General features: G+C 40.6%; 2 protein-coding genes across 2 annotated transcripts; both read left to right on the top strand.

The window, feature by feature from the left end:
• The first annotated feature begins 2,288 nt into the window (after nt 1-2,288).
• Nucleotides 2,289-8,455, top strand: LOC135486224 (uncharacterized). The gene is made up of 14 exons (XM_064768884.1): nt 2,289-2,367; nt 2,713-2,880; nt 3,168-3,335; nt 3,651-3,677; nt 4,029-4,196; nt 4,433-4,600; nt 5,023-5,097; nt 5,474-5,565; nt 5,883-5,967; nt 6,477-6,622; nt 6,873-6,964; nt 7,338-7,429; nt 7,877-7,978; nt 8,184-8,455. The coding sequence occupies exons 1-14, from the start codon at nt 2,304-2,306 to the stop codon at nt 8,297-8,299; spliced, it is 1,563 nt and encodes a 520-aa protein (XP_064624954.1). The 5' UTR covers nt 2,289-2,303; the 3' UTR covers nt 8,300-8,455.
• Nucleotides 8,456-9,558: 1,103 nt separating this feature from the next.
• LOC135486225 (cysteine-rich venom protein pseudechetoxin-like) lies at nt 9,559-14,856 on the top strand. Its single transcript, XM_064768885.1, has 11 exons — nt 9,559-9,650; nt 10,166-10,333; nt 10,574-10,741; nt 10,954-11,028; nt 11,429-11,520; nt 11,869-11,953; nt 12,578-12,720; nt 12,991-13,079; nt 13,420-13,511; nt 13,936-14,037; nt 14,600-14,856. Exons 1-11 carry the CDS (start codon nt 9,587-9,589, stop codon nt 14,716-14,718), a joined length of 1,197 nt encoding a protein of 398 aa, XP_064624955.1. The 5' UTR covers nt 9,559-9,586; the 3' UTR covers nt 14,719-14,856.
• The last annotated feature ends 3,008 nt before the right edge of the window (nt 14,857-17,864 follow it).

Below are 17,864 nucleotides of genomic sequence, written 5' to 3'. Positions count from 1 at the left end.
GCACACGTCTCGTATATGTGCACTTGTCAGACAAGGAAAACAATCATTTGATAAATTGCCTCATGAGGGGCTCGAATTTCCCGCGGTTCAAACACAGGATCCAATGACCAAACGGACTTGCGTTGCTCAATAGTTTGCAAATAGACAATCATGATCCTGAAGAAAGAAAAGCCAAATGTTCTGTTCAAATATGAAATAATGACAACTGTCAAGGCTGAGTGTCCCGTAAAATCAAATTTACATAAAATAACACCATGCGTTGATTTAAAAGATCGATTCCTTATGGTTTGTGTATTTATGATAAAGTGTTAGAGTATCGGATATATCTATTTCACACAATGATTTGGTATATATTTAAAGTGGTAGCATTCACAATGCTACCACATTTTCGGTAAATATTTGCTTTTTGCACGACCACGATTGAAATTTTTCGACTAGCCACTGCAGATAAAATCTAGGTTTTGCAAAAGTCCAGTGCCTCACTCCTTCCAATCCATCAAATGTAAACCGAGAATGTGACGTCACCGGGGAATGGACAGCCATTAATATTGTCAATATCAATACTTCATTGTTTGTGTATGCTTTCATTCATCCAGGCTTTTTTTATAATATAACACTTTGACGTTCAATCTGTTCACTGGATTCAAATTTACTGGAGATTGTGTACAGTTTCAACTTGTCGCGTAGTGAGGACAGTGCCATAAGTCTTCTCACGAAAGGTTGCGAGATCGGACGTGAACAACATCATTTGTGGAAAATCTCAAGTAAATTTTAATCTAGTGAACAGATTTAACGTCAGAGTGTTACATTATTGCCCATGTTACAGGGGTTGCGGATCATTTACAACTCCTACTGCGACATCAAGTTTATAAACTAGTTACGCGTCACTTGTCATGAACAAGTTAGCTAACAGAATGACGTAGGGTTGAAAACATGACATGAAGTGACCTTATCAAGGTGAAAATTAACTGAGTAAATCAGTCCTGATGCAGCCAAATGTTGTTCGTTTTACGTTTACATTACAATATCTTGACCCGACAGTCTTTGACATTGCAAGAACGACTCCTCCTTGGGACAGCTTGTATACTGAGATGTAAGCCATACAAGCCCCATTGCACGAGGCAAGGATGCGTAACAAATTTGAACTCTGTCGGTGTTGTCAACCCATCCTGTTTTTACAAAACTGTGTGTTATCGTTCCCATGGTTATAACCATGCTGGGGTCAATGACACGGTCAAGAACCAACATGGTTAAAACCGCGAAGCTTTTATTGAGTTTACGCCAGCGTGAGATTGCCAACTGATAAGCAATAGCTGCCAATATCTTGTTTACTATAAAGAGTGGACAAAAGTTATCAATAAACGGAGGTGTTGGATTAAAACACATAATGAGCTAAATGACGATTGCGATGATGATCTTATGCTTTACAGAGATAGTGAATATACATGTATTCGTATGTCTGGGTTACCGGTAAGGTGTGTTCTGGTCATCCGGTTTTGGAAATCGATTCCTTTTAGAATTGTTGAGGTAATTACCCTGGTCCCAATCTTGTGTCCCTCTGTCTGCAAATTGACATAGTTATCGTCTGGTACTTCAAAGGCTATCAGTTTTCATATGGATTCTCGTGATAGCCACTGACAGTGGTGTTATAATTATCAAGAGAGCTTTGCGCCGAGGTGTTAATTGCCGGGTTAATTGGAGACGCGGTCGCGACCGATTACGGCAATTCCTGGTTGTTGGGACCGCCCAATCCAGTGGTTGTGGTCTGGGTACCGGGGTGATCGTGTTACCGGGGCCATGTAATGGTAATTAGACAGGAAATCATTCGGGACCGGCGATGTTTGGTCGTCATAGCGGGATGGTCGCCGACCGGGGTTCCACTGTACTTCGCTCATCTGTAGCGCTCTGTAGAAAACTTCCTAGACTTTCAAAGAGCATCAAAACTTGCTCAATGCTTATTATTACCTCATATGTCAAAATAATTGTTAGTAATCCAGCAGTTGTCGCGAACAATGACCAACAGGCGCTGCATACCTACTTGAGTTCGATTGGAATGATACAAATAAGGATTGTGAAAGTTTGCATAGGCAAAATATCAAATTCAATTAAAAATATCAATTACATGTACTTCATCTTATTGTTGAGCATCTGTTCATTTAGAGAGGAAAATGCCCCGTAAACCAAATCCTCGTAAACCAAATACTGTCGATGGCCAATCCTGGATCGAATTTGGTAGCTGCAGCTGCTGGTTGAAAAGTAGGTGTACATGCCTCTTGGCCCTACACAAACTACCATTTTTCAAAATGTGGGGATGGAGGAGTATTGGTTTTTGCATTATTTTTTGCCTCTCACTAGCCGATGCTGATGGTAAGTACATGCACCATGCTTTAAAAGTCACTAATTAACAGCTGCGGTAAGCAAAATGCTTCCTTTAGTTTCTTCCAGACACATCTTAATCGTATCCTCCTTAAGTTGTAATGATTTCATATAATGACCTGCGTTCATATACATGTACAACTTCAAAACATCAACACAATCATCAACATCATCTGTAAAAATTAAGTGAAACAATTTTTGTTGCAAGTTGAAAACACAGCATTTCCTATCCAATTCCAGGGATCCTAAAATCTTCTAATTTTTTATAAACCGTTCCCATTTCAAGTTGCACTTGAGTCGATACAGGCAAGCTCTCAGTGTATCTTCTACTTTCAGGGGGTTTCACAGTGTTGACCGACAAAGAGAAACGTTGCAGCTTTCCCTTCCGCTACAACAATGTCCTATACAATGATTGCCGTTACGAGGGAAGCCCAGGAAGGGCCTGGTGCAGCCTGACGCCTAACTTTGACAAAGACAAAGAGTACGGATGGTGCGATGCAACTGGTGAGTTGAGGTTATGCCGCCCACCGTCAATAATTAGTCAATAATTGATTTATCAAGTCGTAAATGAGATCATCACTAAAATATTTTCTACGTCTTTTAATGAAAATTGCGACAGAATTGCCATATTTTTGCTTACAAAATTGAATTGGTTAACCAAATTAATTGATTTGCAAAATACTATCGTTTTTCCGGCAACTCCCCCCCCCCCCCGCCCCAATCTATTTGAAACCTGATTTTGAACTTTTGCGCCTGACTCCCTTGGAACATTGACCATTTTGCTATTCAAGTGAGCCCAAAGATGGAAACCAACGGAGGAACTGCAAATGGAGCGGTATGCAGATTCCCATTCATATATGACGGAAAGGAATACAAATATTGCCTTCAACAATCGTCCGTTCCTTGGTGCGCCACGACCAGTAGCTACGACCGAGATAAGATATGGGGCTATTGTAATGGTAAGGTATCTTTATCATCAGCCAAGTTAGAGGCTCCATTTTTCTCAAATTTCCTATGACGCAATCGTCGAGGATACTACTTCTCAAATACATCACGAAGTACAAAGTACATTGCAATCTCTGTATCCAGATCTGGACGCCTACACGTTTTATTGGTATGGAAGAATATAAGCTACATGACAAGTGTTTAGATTCTTTTGTTTCCTATAAATCACACGGGGAAAATATCATAGCAGCGGGTTCCACTGAAATAGAATTTGGAGGCAGTACACGGAGGATGAAATTAAATCATCTCCTCTCCCATATTCATTGCAGGCAGAATGCCAAAAAAAGTTCCTGCAGGTAAGCAGATGCACTTCAAGTTTAAACTAATAATTTCAGCATTATTACATGGCAGGCGAATGTTACTTTTCCCCACTTGAAACCGCGAATTGATGACACTTGATTCAAAGGTACTGTACATGAAGTGTAAAAAATACTGGCGTTGATTTTTCAGCTGTAGTAAGGCCTATATGTTTTGCTGTTCTCGCAGACAAACTTCAAACATCAACAGCATCAACATGCTGATATATTTTTGTAATTGTGTTCCAGTTTAGCCACCCCTTTAATCTTTATCAGCTTCCACTTCACTGTAAGTTGCATTTGTGTCATTTCATACAACTTTCACGTACGCGGTGTATCTTTCAATTTCAGGGCGGGTCACGGTGAAGACTGACAAAGCGAAACCTTGCAGCTTTCCCTACATCTACAGTGGCGTCCTGAATTATGATTGCCTTCACGAGGGAAGCCCGGGAAGGGCCTGGTGCAGCCTGACGCCTAACTTTGACAAAGACAAAACGTACGGATGGTGCGATGCAACTGGTGAGTTGAGATTTTGCCTATTCTAGTATCAATATGGAAGTAATAATCAATGATAAAGTCACTACCCGGCGGTATTTAGTTGAAAATTAGTTAATCACTAAACTATTGAACGATGACTTTGTACGATATCGTCGATTAGCAAAAAATACATCTCTTTATGGCAAACACCTTATTTTGGACGTTCGCACCTAACCTCTCAAAACTAACAGGCATAACGCACCATTTCAATATTCAAGCGAGCCCAAAGATGGAAACCTACGGAGGAAATGCAAATGGTAACGTCTGCAGATTCCCATTCATACTTGATGGAAAGGAATACAAATATTGCGTTGTTCAATCGTCCGTTCCGTGGTGTGCCACGACCAGTAGCTACGACCGAGATAAAATATGGGGCTATTGTAATGGTAAGGTATCTTTATCATCAGCCAATCTTTCAGACTGTTCTAGACTGCCCTTTTTATTACATGTACAGTACATGTATGTTCTGCGTACACTGTTTAGAAAGGGGCTAATTGTACTTACGCAGCTCTGATGGCACTCAAAAATGATAGTGAATATGAACACAAAGTATCTGACTAACTGGTCTTGAACATTCAAAAACATCTAGGTTGGTTCAAAATGTGGTAGCATTTCGTAGTCAAAAGCATTTAAAACCACAGTATTCGTTATTTAATCGGAGATAGAATAGAAATTGATTCCTCACTATCGGTATTGATTTTCGTCTCGGTTTTGGTCTACATTTTAGCTCCACCCAAGCGGTTTTTGGTGAGACGCCTCCAGTTCGGTATCAATTCCTTAAACCATATCTGGCTTAAATCTATTGCAGGGTACACCCCAGAGAATCAGTTCAGGCCATTTAGCCCTATCCATGTAGGAGTGCATAGTTTCGGCGATGCAGAAGGTATGTATACGTATAGTTGATATCGGGTGGTCAATAAAAACGTTATCTCACTTAAACACTGATCTTAAAGACTTTAATTCCCTCGGATGTCTTGTGGACACGGTCTGTTCCGAACTCAAATGTCATGTTCATAACGCTGAAAATTGTTCTTCTTTCAAACATGGAAATCCAAATATCGTCCAAGTGCGGAGCAAACGTTGAATGAGAAGAGAAGACAAGCAAACGTGCGCAATAACAACAACAATAATAACAAAACTTTCGCAAAAGAACACACCGAAACAAGATTAACGGAAAGAGTCTTTGAGGTGCTACATGTACTTGTTTCCTTCAATCGACTCGGAAAACCTTTCAACATATTCATGTGTTCGTTTTGTAGCCGTAGGTTCCAGTACCCGAACTATGATTGTCCAAATCCACAATAAGTTAAGGAATGATGTTAGCCCTACTGCGACGAACATGCTAAAGATGGTAGGTAAAGATTACCAGTTAGGTTAGAGTCCTCGATGGAACGATCCTATCAGCCGATCTAGCTCTTTTATTATGACATCCATTTTGACTCGTCTGAAGGAGTTGCTTTCCACCGGGCAGCTTAGCAATCGTAAGAAGTTTAAGAAGATACTTTTTCCGGTTCTTTTCGGTAGTAATTTGTTATTGCATGCTCTCGCATGACCATCACTGACTGTGATTTGTTTTGGTGTATGCATTCAAACATATAGAGTCTTCACATGTCCCAACCATTATGCCTTGACGCATTCGTAATCATGATTTTTCAAAATTATTTACAGTCTTATGACGTTGAGTTAGAGAATCTTGCACGGAAATGGGTCAACCAGTGCAAAGGAGGGCATCCAGAAGTGTACAATCTACCAGGTAGGAAGTTCTAGGAAAAGCAAGGCATACTAGTGAAAACAATGCGCCGAATTATCATCGTTACCTGGTGGGTTAAGAAAAAAGTCCGAGGCCGGCTTTTCCGAATCCCTTTTATTTGCAGGGTATGGAGTTAGTGGTAAAACAATGATATTGTAGCGCGGTTGATTACGAGTGACGTAATAACTTGACGGAATTGTCGGATTCTTTCGAGGAAAATACTTTATGTAAAGCGTACTTGCAAAAACCCAATCATATATATACTTTTGATGCTACATGTTTTGTTTTGTTTAATTCGAGGACACTTTATAAGTCCGGTCTAAATTACATTCAGATTAGCTCGATTCGTTGCAAATCGATACCGTTATGCCGCACATGTGCTAATTAGAATTTTCAACTCGGCTGTTTGTGTGTTTGAAAAAAAGTAGGGTTACATGTACGATCCAATTCAACTAGAATGAAATATCGCTTCCTACATAAAAAAACCACAACATTTCTTGATACATTCACAGGGAAAGCATCATCGGGGCAAAACGTCTTTTCCTCTACTGCGCTTTCGACTTCATGGAGGACTGCAATTATGTCTTGGTATAATGAGACCAAGCATTTCACTTACGGCACTCACTCGACGTCAGGTGTTACTGGTCATTATACACAGGTATGTACTCTCTCTTCCAATGTCTGTGATGTGCTGTTGTCTAATTTCTATTTGGGGTCGTTGAGAAGCTTGCGGGGATGGGATATACAGATTTGTTTGTTCATCACTAATGAAAACGTTTCATAATTGTCTTGTCAATGTAAATGTAGTACAACCTCTTAATTTCCATCGAATAAAAATGGTATAGAACGCAAATAATATGCGTTTTTGTCAACCGATTATACACCCTAGATTCATCTTCTTTTCATAGGTTGTGTGGGCAGACACTAGCCTTGTTGGGTGTGCCATGAAGAAATGTGGCGCGGAAAAACACTACCTGTATGCCTGCAATTACGGACCAAGGTAGGTACGCATTTCGCACATCAGACAAACATGAAGTTAGTGGTAACTCGTTCCACAGCAACCTCAGGTTAAATGTACAAGTATGTGCAATACATCGTCATGCATTCGCATGTACAGAGTTCAACAGCCTTGGCCTCAAACTCCCTTGACCTTCGGTCTCGGGAGTTTCCTTACCAAAGACCATCAGACTCGGGTGTCAGAGACCATCAGACTCGGATATAGTCTGATACCTCAGAAACCCCACTCGTGTGGTTTTTGTGTACATGTATAGCTTTATATATGAAGAGAAAGACTCGCCAAAGTACCATACTTAATCAGTATCAATAGCTTCCTAAAATGTCACTGGAAGAGATATTACCCGCATGTCTTTCAGTGGTAACTTCAGTCCAGCTTACAAACCATACATAAAGGGAGATGCAGGCTCGTCATGCATGAACCGAGATTCAACATATACAAATCTATGCGGTAGGTGGTGTTATATCAGTGCTAATAAAGCCAGAGTAACTACACTCACGAGAAAATCGGTGTTTTGAAGTCTCCAGCAGAGCTGCATGTGGCAATTGCACCAAAATCTTGTCACATTCTCATAGTCGAAATGCCCTTCAAAATCACTGATTTTAGAATTTCGAAACTTGTTCCGTAGTCTTATATCCTTGCTAACTAATCCAACCATTCAACAAATTAAGCAAACCGGATGAAGTGTTTTGGCAACAAGTTCATGAAGTAGACTGCAACTCATCTTACCATTCGTACCTTAATTAACCGTTACGGTTAATAACAGCCCAACTCGTGAGAAATAATTAGTATTGATGATTAGCTCTTGAAACGGGAATGATCCTCTGAAGACACTCTCTCTGACCGATTGGATTATTATGACACGTACCGGTATCATTGTACCTATTTCAATTTCAGATTGCGGTGGTCAAAACATTTGCCTAAATAATGGAGGTGCAGTAGACACGAAAACATGCACTTGTAACTGTAAAGAAGGGCAAGTGGGTTCACGCTGCGCAAGTAGGTGATAAAAAAACACTTACAAAAACCCCAACAATACACAAGTTGAAACTATTCCTCTCACGCTATTTCAGTATAAAAAAGAGATGCGGAAACTTACCGGGTATTTTGTTTATATACACATGTATACTAGTAATTGGAAATTGTTGTTCGGTGTTTGTTACTTCTTCCGCTTCACTTTAACAAACTTTTCATTCCTTTCCAGTTGATTGCGGTGCTTTCAAAGATGCTTGGTACTGCCCGAGTTCTTACGGAGTTAAAAGTTGTACGATTTCCAATGTGCCTTTCGAATGTCCAAAAATGTGCGGGGTCTGTCCTTAGAAAGGTGGAAGTTGTTACTGTTGCTTCATATCACAGTGTAGGATAATGCAACATCAATAAGTCAATGTGCTCTTTTAATGCTCATAGCCAGTGTCCGTTCACTCGATGAAAATAAATCTACTATTACTATATGTAATAAAGAATTATGAATTGAAATCAGATGTTGTTGAGTCTTTACTATAATCCAGTACAGTGCATACAACTGTAGTTAGCCTGCGTAAGCCAGTGATACAATAAGCTGATTGATGAATCTTGCGATGCATGTGAACACAGCAAATTATTTTTTAAGAAACCATCGAGAGAAGGCCAACCGGGCGGCCACCGCATCTAAGTGACGAACCAGGAAGAAAGGTGCCAAATGACAAGAGAAAACTACCATGTTGTTACTGGTAACGACTTTTCACCTGTTTACACACTTGTTGCTTCCTTATCGCCCAGTTTGTGAAAAGACCTCATAACGCATCGTTGTCAGCCTGAAGATCGTCATAACATTCTGACGCTGTGTTCCACAGGAAACTTCAAGCAAAACTGGACCATTACTGCGTCCGCTGCCAGGTCGGGAGGTGGATCAAGGGATTCCTGTCCCAAGGGATTCCCGAGCGACACTGCGCATCTCCCATTTCACGTTCACGATAGAGTATTGCGAGAAAATGGCATCTTTCAACGAGAAACGAGAGATGACAAACTAAACAGGAGTAAAATAAAAGGGGTGGCGGCGGTCTAGAAAAACGCCTAGCGACACTGTGCATCTCCCATATCTAAAAAACTACTATCCATAATAGAGAGGTCGTCCTTAATAAAGAGGCGTCCGCTAAGGGAGGTTCCACTGTACTTTATCTCCTTATTGGTGCGCATCTGTTCAATTCGCACAAATATGCCCCGTAAACCGAATCCTTTATTCTTGATGGTTCTTACGCTCATTGCAGCGTGAACAAAATTACAAAACAAACCAATATAAAGTTACCATAATCACTCAACATAATCCGCAAATCTGGCAAATCGTCAAAAATATGCTGAGATTAGCTGAAATTAAATGTAAATATTTGAAAGGTACAGAATGATATTTCATTAAATTTTCTCGATTGACATAGGTCTCAACAATGACAACATAAATTGTATACCATCTCTAAAAAATGGCAATAACACCCCATTGGCAAGTAATTAGACTGATGGCCAATCCTCATCAATCTAAGCTGCAGCTGCTGGTTGAAAGGGAAATAATGACTTACATTAGGTCTACATGTATAAATTGGCCTCAAGGCCCTACACAAACTACCATTTTTCAAAATGTGGGGATGGAGGAGTATTGGTGTTTGCATTATTTTTTGCCTCTCACTAGCCGATGCCGATGGTAAGTACATGCACCATGCTTTGAAAGTCACTAATTAACAGCTGTGTTAAGCAAAATGCTTCCTAACTTAATCGTATCCTCTTTAAGTAGTAACACGTGGTTACTTGTAGCGATTTCAAATAATGGTGCGGGTTTCAGCTGCACAACCAAAACCTGTGCGAGGGTTCCTGCATTAGGTGCTGTATCTAATCAAATTATTCACTTCTAATCTTCATTGCTGTTATACTGGCATGGGTTTGGTGGCGTTGCGATGCCATGTCTTCAGGAGCGGTGCCGCTTCCAGCAACTTGTGTAGTGTTATACATGTACATGCACTACAGTGATGTAGTAACGCCGGTGTGTTTTGCTGTTCTCGCAGACAAATATCAAACATCAACGGCATCAACATGCTGGTATATTTTTACTTGTATGTTTCAGTTTAGCCGCTCTTTAAATCTTTATCAGCTTCCACTTCACTGTTGAAATTGTGTCATTTCATACAACTTTCATATACGCGGTGTATCTTTCAATTTCAGGGCGGGTCACGGTGAAGACTGAACAAGCGAAACCTTGCAGCTTTCCCTTCATCTACAACGGCGTCCTGAATTATGATTGTCTTTACGGTGGTAGGCCGGGAAAGGCCTGGTGCAGCCTGACGCCTAACTATGAGAAAGACAAAGAGTGGGGATGGTGCGATGCAACTGGTGAGTTGAGGTTTTGCCTATTCCAGTATCAATAGGGAATTACTAGTCAATGATAAGGTCACTACCGGTATTAAGTTAAAAATGAGTTTATCACTAAACTATTGAATGATACTTTGTACGATATCGCCTTCTTGTCGATAGCAAAAAAAAACATCTTTTTACGGCAAACACCTTAATTTGGATGTTCGAGCCTGACCTCCTCAAAACTAACAGGCATAACGCACCATTTCAATATTCAAGCGAGCCCAAAGATGGAAACCTTCGGAGGAAATGCAAATGGTACTGTCTGCAAATTCCCATTCACATATGAAGGCAAGGAATACAAATATTGCATTAGTGAATCGCTCCTTCCTTGGTGCGCCACAACCAGTTGCTACGACCAAGACAAGACATGGGGCTATTGTTCTGGTAAGGTATCTTTATCATCTGCTAAGTTGTATCTTTCAGACTGTTCTAGACTGCCCTTTTTATTACATGTACAGTACATGTATGTTCTGCGTACGCTGTTTAGAAAGGGGCTAACGCAGCTCTCATCGCTCTTAAAAATGATAGTGAATATGAACACCAAGTATCTGACTAACTTGACTTGAACAACCATATCTGGCTTCAATCTATTTCAGTGTACACCGCAGAGAATCAGTTCAGGCCATTCAGCCCAGACCACGTGGGAGTGCTTAGTTTCGGAAATGCAGAAGGTACGTATAGTTGACATAGGGTGGCCAATCAAAACGTTATCTCACTTAAACACTGTTCTCAAAGACTATACATGTATTCCCCTCGGATTTCTTGCACGTGTTTGCACTTAACGAAAGAACATGGTCTGTTGCGTACTCAATCATCATGGTCATACCGCTGAAAACACTACTTCTTTCAAACAAGGTGTTCCAAAAAGTGAGGAGCAAACGTTGAATGAGAAGAAAAGAGAAGCAAACTGGAAGAGGAAGAATAACAACAACAATAACTAAACTCGCAAAACTTTCGCAAAAGAACACACCGAAACAAGATAAAACGGTAACAGACTTTGGTCGTACGTGTACTTGTTTTCTTCAATCGACTGGGAAAACCTTTCAACATGTTCATGTGTTCGTTTTATAGCCGTAGATTCCAGTACCCGAAGTACAATTGTCCAAATCCACAATAAGTTAAGGAATGATGTTAGCCCTACCGCGACGAACATGCTAAAGATGGTAGGTAAAGATTACCAGTTAGGTTAGAGTCATCGGTGGACCAATCCTATGTATTGGCTGATTTAGCTATTTTATCATGTCATCCGTTTCGACTCGTCCGAAGGAGTAAGTTTGCTTTCCGCCTGGAAGCTCAGCAACCGTAAGGAATTTAAAAAGAAACTTTTTCCGATTCTTTTCGGCAGTAATTTGCTATTGTGTGCTCTCGCATGGCCATCATTGACTGTGGTTTGTTTTGATGTATGCATTTAAACATACAGAGTCTTCACATGTCCCAACCACTATGCCTTGACGCATTCGTAATCATGATTTAAAATATCATATACATTTGTATTTTTAAACTATTTACAGTCTTATGACCTTGAGTTAGAGAATCTTGCAAGGAAATGGGTTAACCAGTGCAAAAGAGAGCATCCAAGCGTGAACACTGTACCAGGTAGGTAGTCCTAGGACAAGCAGTGCATCCTAGTGAAAACAATGAGCCGAATTATCATCATATACTGTGTGTGTGTGTTAAGAAAAAGTCCGAGACTTTACCGAATTCCTTTTATTTGCCGGCTATGGAGCAAGTGGGGGTCATGCCTTGTTTAAGGCGTCCAAAGTTTGTACGTACAATGATAGCGCCCAAATGTGTTAAATGCCACGCACGGCCAGAAGACGGATGGGGCTGATTACGAGTGACGTCTTAACTTGACGTTTTCAGATTCCTTTGACGAGAAAATAGCAGATGTAAAGCGTACATGTACTTTAAAAAAACAATGATATGTAGTATATTCTTTTGATGCTACATGTTTTGTTTTGTTTAATTATAACTCCGGTACGAATTAAATTCAGATTTGCTCGATTCGATGCAAATCTGCACCGTTATGTCAGAGTCCTCCGAATCAATTATTTGAAAGACTGGTTATGTTACATATAAGTAACTTACGTGTTAAGATTTGAATTTTCAACTTGGCTTTTCGTGTGTAAGAAGAAAAGTACATGTACGATCCTATTCAACTAGAATAAAATATCGCGCCTTCTGTAAAAAAAACCCCACCATTTCTTGATACATTCACAGGGAAAGCAGCATTGGGCCAAAACCTCTTTTTCTCCGAAGTGCATGAAACTTGGAATACTGCAATTAACGCTTGGCACAATGAGATCAAGCATTTCACCTACGGCACTTACACAACGTCTGGTGTTACTGGTCATTATACACAGGTATGTACATGTTCATGTACCTACTCTTCCTAATTCTGTTTGCTGTTGTCTAATTTCTATTTGGGGTCGTTGAGAAGCTTGCGGGGATGGGATATACAATTGGTTTGTTCATCACTAGGGAAAACGCTACATTATTGACTTGTCCATGTACGTGCAACCTCTTAATTTCCATCGAATAAAAATGGTTTTACAAACACAATTAACGCAAACAATATGCGTTTTGGTAAAACGATTATATCTATACACCCTAGATTCATCTTCTTTTCATAGGTTGTGTGGGCAGACACTAGCCTTGTTGGGTGTGCCATGAAGAAATGTGGCGAAAGAAACTACATTTATGCCTGCAATTACGGACCAGGGTAGGTACACATTTCGTCCATCAGACAAACATGAATTGAGTGGTAACTCGTTCCACAACAACCTCAGGCTGGATGTACATGTATGTGCAATACATCACCCTGCATCCGCATGTGCAGAGTTCAACAGCTTCGGCTTCAAACTCCCTCGACCTGCGGTCTCGGCAGACCATCAGACTCGGATATCGGAGACCATTAGTCTCAGGTGTAGTCCGATACCTCAGAAATTCCACTCGTGTGCTTTTTGTGAGAAATACTCACCAAAATACCATACTTAGTCCCTATCAATAGCGCTTTCTAAAATGTCAGTAGAAAAGATGAACATTACCAACATGTTTTTCAGTGGTAACTATAATCCAGCTTACAAACCATACACAAAAGGAGATGCAGGCTCGTCATGCATGAACCGAGATTCAACATATAAAAATCTATGCGGTAGGTGGTGTTATATCAGTGCAAATAAAGCCAGCGTATGAACTGCACTCATCGGAAATCGCAACTGCACTAAAATCTTGTCACTTTCTCACAGCCGAAATGGCCTTCAAAATCACTGATTTTAGAACTTTCAAACTTGTTCCGTGGTCATTTGTCGTTGCTAACTAATCCAAACATTAAACAAATTTAGCAAGCCAGGTGCTTTGGCAACAAGTTCATGAGGTAGGCTGCAACTCATCTTATCGTTCGTGACAAGTATCTTAATTAATCGTAACGGCTAATAACAGCCCACCTCGTGAGAAATAATGAGTATTGATGATTAGCTCTTTAGGAAGAAACGGGAATGATCCTCTGAAGAAACTCTTTCTGACCGATTGGATTATTATGACACGTACCGGTATCATTGTACCTATTTCAATTTCAGATTGCGGTGGTGAAAACATTTGCCTAAATAATGGAGGTGCAGTAGACACAAAAACATGCACTTGTAACTGTAAAGAAGGGCAAGTGGGTTCACGCTGCGCAAGTAGGTGAAAAACAACAACAAAAACCACTTACCAAAAACAACCCAACAATATATACCCAATTTGAAGGAATTCCTCTCGCGCTATTTATACAAAGAGAGATGCGGACACTTGCATGTACCTGGTATTTTGTTTATACTAGTTATTGGAAATGCTTCAGAAATGGAAGTTTTACCCGATAATTAGGCGTGGTCTGATTCGCACTATCAACCATTGAAGTGGAAAGATAGGCTTAGTCCTTGGCGCGTAGATAAAGGATTAAGCGTTGGTAACTCTTTTTATGGTCTATATCTTTGGGAAACATAGATTTCAGTGTCATGGATCAGGTTGTGGTATGTAATTATATTCGACTTTTATCTAAAAATCCCTTTGTCAAGAGGGGAGCTGCTTCTTTCAGCAGCTCACGTCGCGGCAGTCCGCACGAGTTACCGGCAGACCACCTTCTGTCGTCCTCAAATCAGATGAAATACTACCTAACAAAGTATGCAGCGTATTTTCATCATTGTTGTTCGGTGTTTGTTACTTCTTCCGCTTCACTTTAACAAACTTTTCATTCCTTTCCAGTTGATTGCGGTGCTTTCAAAGATGCTTGGTACTGCTCAAGTTCTTACGGAGTTAAATTGTGTACAACGGCTACCAATGTGCCTTTCGAATGTCCAAAAATGTGCGGGGTCTGTCCTTAGAAAGGTGGCAGTTGTTACTGTTGCTTCATATCACGGTGTGGGATAATGCAACATTAACAAGTCAATATGCTCGTTTCATGCTCATAGCCAGTGTCCGTTAACTTGATGAAAATAAATCTACTATTACTATATGTAATAAAGCATTATGAATTGAAATCAGATGTTGTTGAGTCTTTACGATAATGCAGTACAGTGCATACAACTGTAGTTATCCTGCGTAAGCCAGTGATACAATAAGCTGATTGATGAATCTTGCGATGCATCTGAAAACAGCAAATTATTATTTTTTAAACCATCGAGAGAAGGCCAACCGGGCGGCCACCGCATCTGAGTGACGAACCAGGAAGAAAGGTGCCAAATGACAAGAGAAAACTACCATGTTGTCACTGGTAACGACTTTTCACCTGTTCACACACTTGTTGCTTGCCTATCGCCCAGTTTGTGAAAAGACCTTTTAACGCATCATTGTCAGCCTGAAGATCGTCATAACATTCTGACGCTGTGTTCCACAGGAAACTTCAAGCAAAACTGGACCATTACTGCGTCCGCTGCCAGGTCGGGAGGTGGATCAAGGGATTCCCGAGCGACACTGCGCATCTCCCCTTTCACGTTCACGATAGAGTATTGCGAGAAAATGGCATTTGTCAACCAGAAGTATTAAGGTAGCAGGAAGGGTTGGGCGTTTGTGGTTTCTGAGTCTGAGGGGGTTGGTGTCTGTTGACTGTGCTTTAAGAGAGACTAGGCATGGCGCCAGTCTCTCTTAAAGCACAGTCAACAGGCATTTGGTCTCAGTATTTGGGTAAGTACAGAATCAAGGCAGCTCAGAGAGCAATGATTTAACGATGCTGTGGACAAGTCCAAGGATACTGCATCAGTCACGACCAACTTCTCATCAGAAAGCGTCACCACCAGCATATTCAATGTTCAGTTCCAACCTGTACCAGTCCAATGCACGCCTGTCATGGTCAGCAGTGGGTCAGCTTAGCGCGATATGGAACATTCTTCCGAAACTCAAGCGAGGGAAGTCTGCTCATTAGCATATCTCGCGCACTGCTCCTTCTTGTCAAACATCGTAGTGAAATAGTAATGGAAAACGTCTAGCCTTGCGCCAGACATTGAGACTAATAAGTGAAGAACTAATAGGTAATGAACTTCTACTTGCGCGAGACTGCTGTGATAAAATTATCATTGCAGAGACTCCGGTGACGTACACATATATTTTTTACAATCAAAAATGCCCTCAAAAGACGACATGGAATGATTATTTTATTGATAGGCCTATTTCCTACTATATACCTTCCAATTATCACTTTACACAAATAGATCGGCGTTAGGTCGCATGCTTTTCTTTCCTGGTGACACTATAAAGCAAAATAGTTGCAACCCCGTAAATGCGCTATTAGTCCAATAATAAGTGACGGTGACCCGTTTAATAAATGTTTCGCCAGCTACGCTTTTTTGCCGCTACGCGGCGCGTTGGGCCCTTGCGTCGAGAGATGACATACTAAACAGAAGGAGTAAAATATGAAATGGCCAGGGCCATTGTGCTCACCTGTCGATATGAAAGGGAGAGTATGAGGAAGAACTTGTCATTGTTAGGGGTTAATCATGCAATAGTTGTGGGATGGTGTAGTTTGTCTTGAAAAAGTGGAGTTAGTCGTATTGTTTTCCGCGTGCACATGTTACTGACGTTGGAATAAGTGAATCGTTGTTTGTGGGAGAAGCTGAGAGATGTTTTCTGGCCAATTAAGATGGGTTTACATGTGTCTTAGCTATTCAGTGACTATTGAAAATAAACAGCGCATTTACATTTTGTAAAACCTGCTGTCATTGGGCGAAATTTAAAATGAATGGGATGTACCCGTGGAATTGCGTGTGATTACGCTATCTTGAAAGGAGTATTTATCCTCGGCTTGCGATGAGAGAGAAATGTTGAAAAATATGATACAAGAACAATTGAAGCAAGGAATGCACAGTATAGAATATGATGTACTGAGTAACTAGGTAGCAGTTTGTACATGTATTCATTTTTGAGACAATAACATAGTTACAAGACAGCCCTATACATGCTTCCCGAAATTGGCGGCTTGCATTGGAACTAACTTTTTCCCCCTTGTCCGTCATTAAAGGCGTTCAAGTGTGTTGGTCAACCATGACTATCTCCATTGTCCCTCCACCATAAGGCCTAGTTTCCCCTTATGACATCATTATTTCGGACACTCAGCGCCCCATTTCTGGAAAGGTGTATAGTCGGATTCATAAGTAAATGTCACTGCCCTTTTGGGCCGCTGCGCAAAAACTACTGGGCCGATTTCTTCAAAGTTTGGTTTTTCTTGAATCTAATTTCGGGACCCAAGCGGATTTTCATATTTCAGTAACCATGGTTACGAAATAATTTTTTTGGTATGTATTGGTGTACATTGACGTAGTGTATTGATTTTGACATTTTCTCCTCTGTACTGCTTATTTCTGGATGCATTTTGCTGAAATGTTCAGGTTAATTTTTTTTCGTGTGTATCTTTAAAGCTGCCAAGTTTCATTTAGAACTATCCATCAAAAAAAATCGGGCCCTCCAGATTCCCCCAAAATGGCCAAAGGGCTCCAAAGTTGAGAATTGTTTTCTTTATAATTTGCAAATCTCTAACCTGGCTGGAAATTGTGTTGGGTCCCGAAATTAGATTCAAGAAAAACCAAACTTTGAAGAAATCGGCCCAATAGTTTTTGCACAGCGACCCAAAAGGGCAGTCAGTGACATTTACTTATGAATCCGACTATAGGCCTAACTATAAAAGCACTGATGACAGCTGTGCTACATTTTCATCATTATCATCATCTACTTTAGTCAACCAGCTCAGATGACCTTTCTTGGGGCAGTGATCGGTAACGGTGAACTCCTTCCGACCCAACAGGCAAATGTTTACATTCGTGTCTCCGTGTATCATGGATTCATGTGTATACTAATAACAGTGTTGACACACTGACTGACTGACTCTGACTGTGTACATTTCTACAGCGACGAAAAACGATCACAAAAATGGTTCTTTTTAAGCACTCGTGACATGTTTACAAAAATTAAAGCAAGTGTTTTTAGTAGAGGTTTACCTAATGAGTAGCGTCTGGGTGATTATAAACCATTAACTTGTGTT

This window comes from Lineus longissimus, chromosome 4 (genome assembly GCF_910592395.1).
Source record: "Lineus longissimus chromosome 4, tnLinLong1.2, whole genome shotgun sequence".
NCBI lineage: Eukaryota > Metazoa > Nemertea > Pilidiophora > Heteronemertea > Lineidae > Lineus > Lineus longissimus.
The sequence above is the reverse complement of the archived record's forward strand: the minus strand, read 5'-3'. Positions and strand labels throughout refer to the sequence as shown.